Source organism: Solanum lycopersicum, chromosome 9 (assembly GCF_036512215.1).
Source record: "Solanum lycopersicum chromosome 9, SLM_r2.1".
In the NCBI taxonomy this organism is placed as follows: Eukaryota; Viridiplantae; Streptophyta; class Magnoliopsida; order Solanales; family Solanaceae; genus Solanum; species Solanum lycopersicum.
This window is the reverse complement of record NC_090808.1, coordinates 3,057,066-3,068,018: the sequence shown is the minus strand read 5'-3', so window position 1 is coordinate 3,068,018 and position 10,953 is coordinate 3,057,066. Positions and strand designations below refer to the sequence as shown.

Here is a 10,953-nt window from a genome sequence, read left to right as displayed (position 1 = left end):
TCGAAGTTATTATAACGAAATCAAACTTTGAAAAGGACCTTTTACACTCTGCAGTATTTAATGTTGTATTTTAAAGGTATATATATATATATATATATATATATATATATATATATATATATATATACACACACACACACACACCTATATGAACATCATAAATATTGCATAATTATAAATAATAATGTGTCCATATGACACATATATACATCTTTAAAATACAATATTAAATACTGCAGGGGGAAATGTCTTCCATAAAGTTTGATATCGTAAGCTAAAGTTAATATATTTTTCAGATTCTTTTCCCAAAAACTATAAGTAAGCAGAATAATTTTAGCAATTTAACCTTTTAATTATTTTCTTTTTTTACAATGTTACAAATTGGTTTTACACTCTCAATATTTGGAATGTTCAATGGATCTTAATATAATTGGGCCAGTACCAATAGCCCATAGTTCCAAACATGCCAAAATTATCAAAAAGGTATTATGAACTTTCTCATCCCATTTAAATATGTGAGCGTAAAATGCTATCCTGCTTTATTATTACGTGGCAATAGAAGCTAGTTTATGTTGCTTCGTTTACTCTTTTTCTCCCTCTTCACTCTGGACATGAGCGCTAGTTGACACACAAAGGAGCAAGTGAAGTGTATTGTTCGTAATGAAAAGAAAGAAGAGAAAATTTTAGAAAAAACATACATAATATACATAGTAGTGTAATATATCTATAGTTTTGATAATTGTGCACCATAGATGTTTTCTATGGAGGTTGCAATTTGTATCTTTCGCATGTGAATATACATATTGGATAAGTATATATAAATTTTGTATTTATACATTTAAGGATTTCTCAAAGCTCTGTTTGTATGTTTCATTTGCCAATATACAAAGAGGATAATTATTATGAACTTTTGATAAATCGTATACAAATAACCAGGATAAGAATATACAAAATTATGGATTTATACCATCAGGAATCGAATTATATAAATTCTGAATTTATACAAAGCAGGTGAATTATACAAACCAGACGAATAGTAAGAATTGAGAAAATTTTAGCCCTAATATAGACTAAATGTTTGTTATTCTTCATAATTTTCTCAAGTATATCACTACTTCGCCTTTCTATTGAACCTTTCTCATGTGACACCTGATGATACATAACAAAAAGGCCAGAAATAAAATTGGGCCTCATATTTTATCTGGGCTCAAACTCTACAAAAAGAAATGGGCCAAATCTTGGTGTGTGAAAATAAATAAATAAATAAATAAATAATAATAATAATAATAATATATTTCATTTATAAAAATACAACTTTCACATATCGCAAACAAAAAAAATCATGTTTGTATGTTATAGCAAAGTTTGCATAATTGTGCTTCATAGAAAATATATAAATGTATAATTTGCTATACATATACAATTTTATGATTCGCTATGCATAATTGCGCTCCATAGCAAATATATAAATGTATAATTTGCTATACGTATACAATTTTATGATTCGCTGGCTTATTTCCCTGCAATATGTGTATAAAATTTGCATTTGTATACGATTGAATCGAAGTAAAGTATTTGTATATTGTATAACTATAAGTGTATAGGAACAAAATGTATGTTTTTGCATGTGTATATATAATTTTCTCTCCCTTTATACAAAACAGAAACACAATCTATACACTTCTATTCTATAAAGTGAGAGAAAATTGTATTTCGCTACAATTGTATAATTTGCTGGCCTATTTCGCTGCAATATCTGTATAAAATTTGCATGCGTATACAATTAAATCGAAGTAAAATGTTTTTATATTGTATAATTAAGTGTATAACACGAAGATATATGTTTTTGCATGTATATATACAAATTTTCTCTCGCTTTATACAAAAACAGAAACACAATTTATACAAATCTGTTCTATTAAGCGAGAGAATTGTATTTTGCTACAATTGTATAATTCGCTGGCCTATTTCGCTGCAGTATCTGTATAAAATTTGCATTTGTATATAATCGAATCGAAGTAAAATGTTTGTATATTGTATAATTAAGTGTATAACACGAAGATATATGTTTTTGCATGTGTATATACGATTTTCTCTCGCTTTATACAAAACAGAAACACAATTCATACACTTTTATTCTATAAAGCGAGAGAGGCGGCGAGTAGAGGAGTGGTGAGCGAAAATGGGAGAGTGGCGAGCGAGAGTTTAGGGAGAGAGGCGACTGATAAACGTTTGCTATGGGGCACAATTTGGTATGACTTGGTGTTATTTTCTATCCATCTTTGTTAAATTGTTCACAAGTCATAACAAATCGACATATAATAAATGTTATCTTGATTATAAGTACCTTATCGAGTTACTCGCAACACATTATAGACTAACATAACTTGAGTCTATCTTCATTTACCTGTTTAAATGTTAAATCAGTATGACTAAGTATCATTTCATTTGATCTATCTTCTTAAATTTGAGTTATTTTTTTTACCGATTGACCCTCTTTGGGATAACGATTTCGAAAATATGACTTTTTGCAATAATAATTTAGAACATTAAACGTTAGACATATTTAAAGCGCATAGAATGGATACTAATGTTTGAACTTAAAGATAACAAAACAAAATTTTAGTATGAAAACAAGGAAAATCTTGGAAAAATAAGTCACGTGCAAGCACGTGATTAATTTAAGTTACTAATCGCATGCTTACATGTTCACTTTGATTAATAATTGTTTTATATTGTATTTGATTAATTTATAAAATCAAAATAAAATCAGTTTTAGAAAAAAAATTTATCCTACCATTATAATTAATACTTATTTTAAAGTGTGTGTAAATTTATCAGGTTCTAAAAAAGTTGTTTTTAGTAGTAAATTAATAAAATTATCCTTCGTAATTACAATTTCTCATCACTCATTTGGTTGGAAAGTAAGTTATTACTAAATTAGTTTTCTCGAGATTAGTTATTTCATCTTCAAAGTGAAATAAAAATGATATTACAATCTCAAAATATATAATATAAAAATAAGTTAGCTGATCCACGGATTTTACTCAACTAAACGCATGAGATAAACATCCTAAATTGATTAGTACAACTTGACATTTTTATTTTTCGTATCAAATGAGTTCTTAAAATCGTGTAAAGAACGGAAAACTAATATAAAATTGACAAAATAAAAGGTCAACGAACAGAATAAGATTTATGGTGGATTAATACGTACAGGTCTCGAATTCGAATTTTCTTGAATACAAAATCATCTTTATTAGGGAGAACTTTACCTTCGAGAAATTTTTCGATGCGAATCCGAATTTAAGGGCGGGATGCTGGGACCCACTTGAGAAGCTGTTAAATTTCTGCCAAAAACTGTGACTTTTTTATCTGACATTTTGTGTCAGTTGTGAATATAGGCTTCTTCCCTCACAGACATGTGACCCACCACTACAATCTTTTATTTAATTATTTTTTCAGATTTTTCTATAAAAAATTATACTGTATACCACTATTTATGAGACCAAAATATCTTTATTAAATATATTATTTTCTTTATCGATATATATTATCGAATAACTAGGTGTAAAACTATGATTAGTGAAATATAGTGGGGCTAAAAATGAAGATACGAATCCAATTAAATTTAATAACTTTTATTTAAACAAAAATATTTATGTTAACGAGATTCATTAGATATACAAAAATATTAAATTTATTACTTTAAAAATACGTTAAACATGTCCGAATAAATAAGATCATATATTTTTTATAGTAGTCCAAGGGATTGATTTACAACCAAACGATCATTCAAACGGATGAAATTAAGAAACTTAAAATGAGATTGTGGGAAAGTACTACAAGTGTCACGTTATTAGGCGAAATTACGTGAACTTATTGGGATCTATAGATAGCGTCTTAAACCCGAGCTTATCACGAGTTGCTTCACTCTTTGTGCTTAAATTAAGTAAATATCTAAGTTAGGGTTTATCTTTTGCAAATACGATCATATATATGTATGTATGTATGTATCGATTTGACTTTGTCCTAAAATAAGGAGGTAACTAAGCATTTTATTCAAACAAATATTGAGCCAGAATGAATGATTTTGTGTTTACTAGTTCTCTGTCCAACTTGAGAAAATCTTTGCATGTCTCTGTTATTTTTTGGGAGGCCTACGATTCATAAAAATTGTCTAGGTCAATCATTCACTTTGATATCATGTTAAACAAAAATAGTAATATTATTCTTTTGTTGATTAAAAATTTAAAGTTTAAAAAAGTATCGTGATCGTCCGATCCGATAAGAAGGCAGATAGACTAAATTTTTTTATTATGAATTTATGATTATGAAGTAATCAGAAGCAAAATGAAGACATTTGACCACAAATTAAAGTTAAAAGTTTTGAGTCAAATTGTTGAACTTGACATTATCATGACGTGCATGTGGGGAATTAACAAAAAGATGAATAAATTTTTTAAATAATTGTATATTTTATCTTATCTTATCTCTGTTAAATAACACCTAGAGAAACATATTAACAGGGAATATCTTGATAGTTGTAACTAAATAATAGTTAATCAAAACCTATAATTTTGTTCCATTCTAAAGAAAAATACTTGTAAAAGGCTTTTCACATCAAGCCAAAATACCTCTATCATTAATTAAACTTTTTTTTTATCCTATACTTGTATCATAATCTTGTAGCTTTTGACCAAATAATAATAATAATAATAATATTACCTACCTTCTAAAGAAAGTTAAGATTATAGCTAACTAAACACTTTTTATATGTATTATTTGAATTGAATAAATATTTTTTTTTACGTTTTTAAAATAAAAATAAGACTACATACATATCATTTGTTTAAATTCTACTGATAAGATTATATGGAATCATGAAAAATACCTAAAATTTGTTATAATTATACTATCAAGGAATTAACGATAATAATATAAGTTTTGTTATATAATATTTAGGGGCAACAATGGATGCATAGTTATTGTCAACACTTATATAAATGTCACATAAAATTTTACAAACTCGCTAAATATTTTATATATTGCCATTAAATCTCTATTATATTGTAGTAATATATGCCAAAAAAGAAAAAAAAGTCTAAATTTGATATTCACCGCAAGTTTGACTCACCCACTCACAAATAGATTCAAAATTTAAACTTTATAGGTTAAAATTTTAAAGTGCTTAACATGAAATCTACTAAAACTTTGTCTCAAATTACATATCTAAACATAGTTTTAAAATCGTGACTTCATATCACATGTTGAGACGCAAGCTTAAAAGTCAGTATTTTCTTTTTTTGGTTTTTCATTTTGTTCGCAGTCAATATTAGAGTCCTGAATAAATTCAAAACGCACATTGCAAGGTCCATTCGGAGATGTCACTAGTGGCAGAGTCAGAATTTTCAATAAGGGTGTTTAAAATTTGAAAAAATAAACACTCAAAATAGCCGAAGGAGGTTCGACATCTTCTATATATATTTAAAAAAAATATTTTATCCGTGTATAAATAATACTCCCTCTATCCCTATTTATGTGATATTTATTTTCTTTTTTAATCAGTTCCAAAAAGAATAACACATTTCTATATTAAGTAACAATTTAACTATAAAAAAATCTATTTTATCTTTAAGAAAATGATTTACAACCACACAAATTTCTATCATTCATTTTGGACCACAAATTTTAAAAGTTTTCATTTTTTTCTTAAACTCCGTGTCAAGTCAAACTACTTCACATAAAATGAACGAAGGGAGTATAATTTTTCCGCCAAAGGCCCCTCATAACTATAAGATAACTCTGCCACTAGGTGACGCTCCCAACATAATATTCTCCAAATTAAAAACTCAAACTCAAAATCCTTAATCAAGAATAAAACAGTCTCACCATCAGTGCACCAAAAACTCAAACTCAAAATCTTTAATTAAGAATAAAACAGTCTCACCATCAATGCACCATAATCAAAAACTCAAACTCAAAATCTTTAATTGAAAATAAAACAATCTCACCATAACCAAAAACTCAAATTTTTTTAATTAAAAATAAAACAGTCTCACCACCAGTGTACCAAAACCCGTGTTGGTAGCTTAAAAGTTAGTTTTCAAATCCATTGAGTGGCCTCACAACAAAGTCTGTAACTTTGCAGCTTTTTTATCCCTCCCTTCTCTCTCACTGAACTCTTCCTGCCAAAGCTACTACATACACAAAATGGTCCACAGAAGAACTCACTGCCAAAAAACCTTCTTTTTTTCATCAAAAACCAAACTTTAAACTTCAACAACAAACCCCCACAACCCCATCAATGGACTTCAAGTTGAAGCAATGGAGAAATGAATCATCATCATCAGAAGAAAAATCAACAAAGTTACCAAACCTTGTTCTTGATCTTGACTCTTTTTCTCCTTCTTGTTATTCACATTCTGATTCTGATTCTAATTCTTCTGCTCTTCCCTTATTTGTATCTGAACCTATCAATAAATTGTCAGCATTTGCAGATTCATCACTTACTCCTACCAAACTTCCCAGTAAGTAAACACTGCTACTATTACTTTACTCCCTTTGTCTTTTATTCTTACCTTCAAGATTTAAACTTTATGAGTTTGAAATATTAACAGAAAGTTACTCCCTTTGTCTAAAATTGTTTGAAAGTGAGTTTGATTAATTTTCAAAGTTAAATTAGATCACATTGATTCGATATATTAAACTAAAAAAGTTAGATATTCTAAAACTATATGAAAAGTATTATAAATTGCAATTTTTTTGTATATTAATATGATAGTAAAAATACATTTAAACTTTAGTCAAAGTTTTTTATAGATTGACTCTAAAAAAAAAATCGTGACAAACAATACCGAACGGAGGAAATAACTATGCATTAATTAGTTTTAAATCAAAGCTATTGGATTCTGTCAAAAGTCAATTGTTATTAGTATAGTTAAATTGTGTCTAAGTTATACTGGACGAGTAAAGATGGACGGAAGGGATATAATATATTGAATTTTGTTGAAGTATGAATATATTAAATCTTGAACGCCTTTAGTGAAATTACTAGATTATCCACCACTTGTATATGCTAGAGTTTTGAGCTTTTGTTTGCATTCGATATTTAAATTTTATGGGTTCGGAATATTATTTTTGTATCGATTTAGTGGATTTTTTAAAAAATATATAGAGTGTGAGTCAAAATTATTTAATTTGGTCGAAATTAAACATTACTTTTATGTACATTCTTAGCAAGATTTCTGACTTCTGTGTGGCTTGTGTCTCTTAAAGTTTTAAACTTTTTTTATTCATAGAAACATATTCAAGATTTGATTTTTATGGGTTCGGAATATCACTTGTGTATGTATTTAGTATATTTCTTTTAATAGAGTATAAGTCAAAATTATTGAATTCGATCAAAATCAAACATTTAACTTTCGTACATTCTTAACGAAATTTCTGACTTCTCTATGGCTTGAGTCTCTTAAAGTTTTAAGCTTTTTTTATTCGCTAAAACTTATTCAAGATTTTTGATCTTTATGAGTTTGGAATATCATTTTGCATATTATATACAGTAGATTTGTTACCACACACATTATTTGAACTATGAGTATTTTTATTTTGTACACTCTTAACGAAATTATCGACTTTTTCCCTCCTTGTATCTATCAAAGTTTAGAGCTTTTTTGTTGTTATATATCATATCCATAATCATTTTATCTTCTTATTTTGGACTTATAGGTATGGGAAATGGTTACTTCAGCTTAGCTCAGTGGCAAGAACTTGAACTACAAGCTTTGATTTACAAACATATGTTAGCTGGTGCTCCTGTTCCTCATGAACTTCTTTATCTTATTAAAAAAAGTCTCAGCAATTCATCTCCTTATTATAACATGTCTCAACAATATCATCATTATCAACAAGCTAGTAAGTTACATATCATCCCTTTTTTTCCATATTCGAATTGTTTATTACAGAGTTTAAGTAATATATATCGTCAGTATAAACAAATTTTACATTATCAAGTCATTTTTATCTGTAGTAGACATGTAGTAGGTAGCGTATCTTATTTTCAATATTTTAAGGAGCATTTTGTGTGTATATCCTTTGAATGACCTAATGGTACTATAGTGTACTTTTACTTCATCTACATACGTGTAGTGGCGAAGTCGTAAACAGTGAAGGGTAGTCAGTTGAACAATATTTGATTTGAAATGTATACGGTGCATCTAGAAAGATATACATAAAAAATACTATATATATATATATATATAAAATTTTGAATGCTCTTAACGAAATTCTTGACTTCAGCATTAGTCATACATTGAATGGCAAGAACAAAAAGTTACTAACATTTTTTTTTGTTTTGTAAATAATGAAGTGTTACACTCAGGGTATTGGGGAAGAACAAATATGGATCCAGAGCCAGGGAGGTGTAGGAGAACTGATGGTAAGAAATGGAGATGTTCAAGAGATGTAGTGAGTGGACATAAGTACTGTGAACGCCACGTTCATCGTGGTAGGAACCGTTCAAGAAAGCCAGTGGAAATCCCCACAACCACCACCCCTCGTGGCTGCAATGCAGCCACGAGCAGCAGGGGTGGCAGTGAAGTCCGTAAAGTCAACCCCGCCATGACAAGTCATGGCGGGGTTACTCCTCAATTTGCTTTATCTGGACATGCAAATTCAGTTGATCTACTTCACCTCAATCAAAGGTACACCTTTTTAAAATGTTAGAGTTTAAGTTATGTGGATTCATAATATATAATGTTTTAAATCTTCAAGTAAACATGATCTTATATCTAGAGCTTAAACAGATACAAAGAAATCATCTAGTTTATTTCTTACTTTCAACGAGAACACGGATGGTTTTTAACAAAAGTCAACATGATTGGTCTTTTTCTTTTTTTCCCTACAGTTATAATGTCCAAGTCAGTTTACGTACATTTTTAATAAATTTCATGAAATATCTTACTTTCCACTGACACAAATATCGAATAACTTTGTGAACCTATTTTTTTGGTCTCCCACTAAAAACATGAATGGTTTTAAGCAAAAGAGGGAGACAAGAAGTTCAATAATGCAATGACAAGCATTGAACTCTTTTAACTTTATTCTAAAGGGACTAATTTATGTGTGTGTATTATTCTCTTTTAACCCCATCCTTATCTTTTTCCCTACCACCTCCAAAGAGACATCTCAAAGTTATAATGTTTGATTTATAGTTGTCTCCCAAAAGGGAGAATATATAAATTAAAATCTTCATCAAATAGCTTTTATCTTTATCTACTTCTAAATATTCCATTATCACATTTTCCTAATAAAAGTCAATTAAATTTGAATTTGCATTGAAAAGTTTTATATTAACGATTTAATGTTCTCGTACAAAGATGATTTCATACTGTAGATTTGAAACCTTAAGAACTCTAATTAAAGATGAATGAGAGAATTTATCTCCAGGTTACTAAGAACACGACCCTAATAGAAAGATTTGGACGTCGAGAATAAGGATAGAAGAGTAATAGATAGTTGAGTGTTATACTATAGTATTAGTTAGTATACACTTAGCGTAGTATCATATTATCCTGATTTTCAATGTTACCTGTCATTTCATTTGTCATGATTATCTTGTTGTTTTGTTGCCGTATTTTTCAATTTCCATAATCATATTTACAATTTATCTTTTTTCAATCATGAAGGGGTCCACATTTTTTGTTTTTTTTACTTGAGTTTGCTTTAGCCTTTAGTACATAGTTGCACCCTCTCCACTTGTTCTTTGTCTCTGTATTTGTAAAGGCCTACAAGGCCCCCCTTGTATTGATAGCGTAAAAAATATTTATACGATCAAATCACATATAAAATAAGTATATGGTATAGGGTATTATGAGATCTTAACAAACAGACAATCGTATATACATAGATTATATACAATTATACACATATTACATATGGATTATACATATATCAATTGTTGACTAGACGACTATTTAAGTTAATTCTTGTTTTGATTTGTAGGCCTTCGAAATCTATAATTGAGAAAAAAGTTCCAATGGAGGCCCAAAATGATAGTAAACCCAGTGGCCAAATACTTCGCCATTTCTTTGATGATTGGCCTAGACAACAGCTTGAAGAAAATGAAAATGCTACTTCAATGGCTTCTGCCACAAGCCTCTCGATTTCGATGCCCGGAAATTCCTCGTCTGACGTCTCGTTAAAGCTCTCTACGGGAGACAGACATAACTCTGGTACTGGAGTCCATAACGTTGAACGTTCCATGTGGGGATCGACCCAAGTTGCACCGATGGGTGGACCACTAGCCGAGGCTCTAAGGTCATCGATGTCCAGCTCATCGCCAACGAGCGTTTTGCATCACTTGCCACGTGGCAGCACCTCAGAGGCTAGTTATGTTACCACTTGATCAGACAAGTGGCACTGTTGAATCTTTTTTAATGATTGGTGTTTTGGGACTCTTTGTTGTGTTACTTTTTTTTTTTTACCATCTTTTGTATTGAAAGCATACTATAAAGGTACATTGCATTAGCTATGTTTGTATGACAAGTGGATTACAAGGATGTAACTACACTTCCTTTTTTTATAATCGTTTGAGTTAGCTTTTAATTCAACGAAATCCCAAAAAGAAGCGGAAGTGTTAAAATTTTCGTCTACAGAGTAAGTACTTGACCTACATTAGGCTTCATTTAAGCTTTTGATTTACTTTTGCAGACCGAGAAAACTCGCAGCTGCTATTGATGTGCACAGGATAAAAACCGCACTCTCCTATGCAATAGCTCGCAAACTACATAGGAGAGATAACACACACTAAGCAAGCTCGGTGCAACGAGCTAAACCCAAAAGGCAAACTTACGCCTTTGATTTTTGGATGTCTCTAAGTTTCTAGACACTCATCTTTTTCCGATAACTGTGGTATTTAGGCTAGCTTGCATGCACCTTGGCTTATTTCATGAG

The 10,953-nt window shown here is 29.7% G+C and overlaps 1 protein-coding gene across 1 annotated transcript; it reads left to right on the top strand.

Annotated features, from left to right (window-relative positions):
• Window positions 1-6,124: 6,124 nt before the first annotated feature.
• On the top strand, window positions 6,125-10,559 carry LOC101268132 (growth-regulating factor 3-like). The gene is made up of 4 exons (XM_004246512.5): window positions 6,125-6,530; window positions 7,729-7,914; window positions 8,369-8,702; window positions 10,003-10,559. Exons 1-4 carry the CDS (start codon window positions 6,308-6,310, stop codon window positions 10,403-10,405), a joined length of 1,146 nt encoding a protein of 381 aa, XP_004246560.1. The 5' UTR covers window positions 6,125-6,307; the 3' UTR covers window positions 10,406-10,559.
• Window positions 10,560-10,953: the final 394 nt, after the last annotated feature.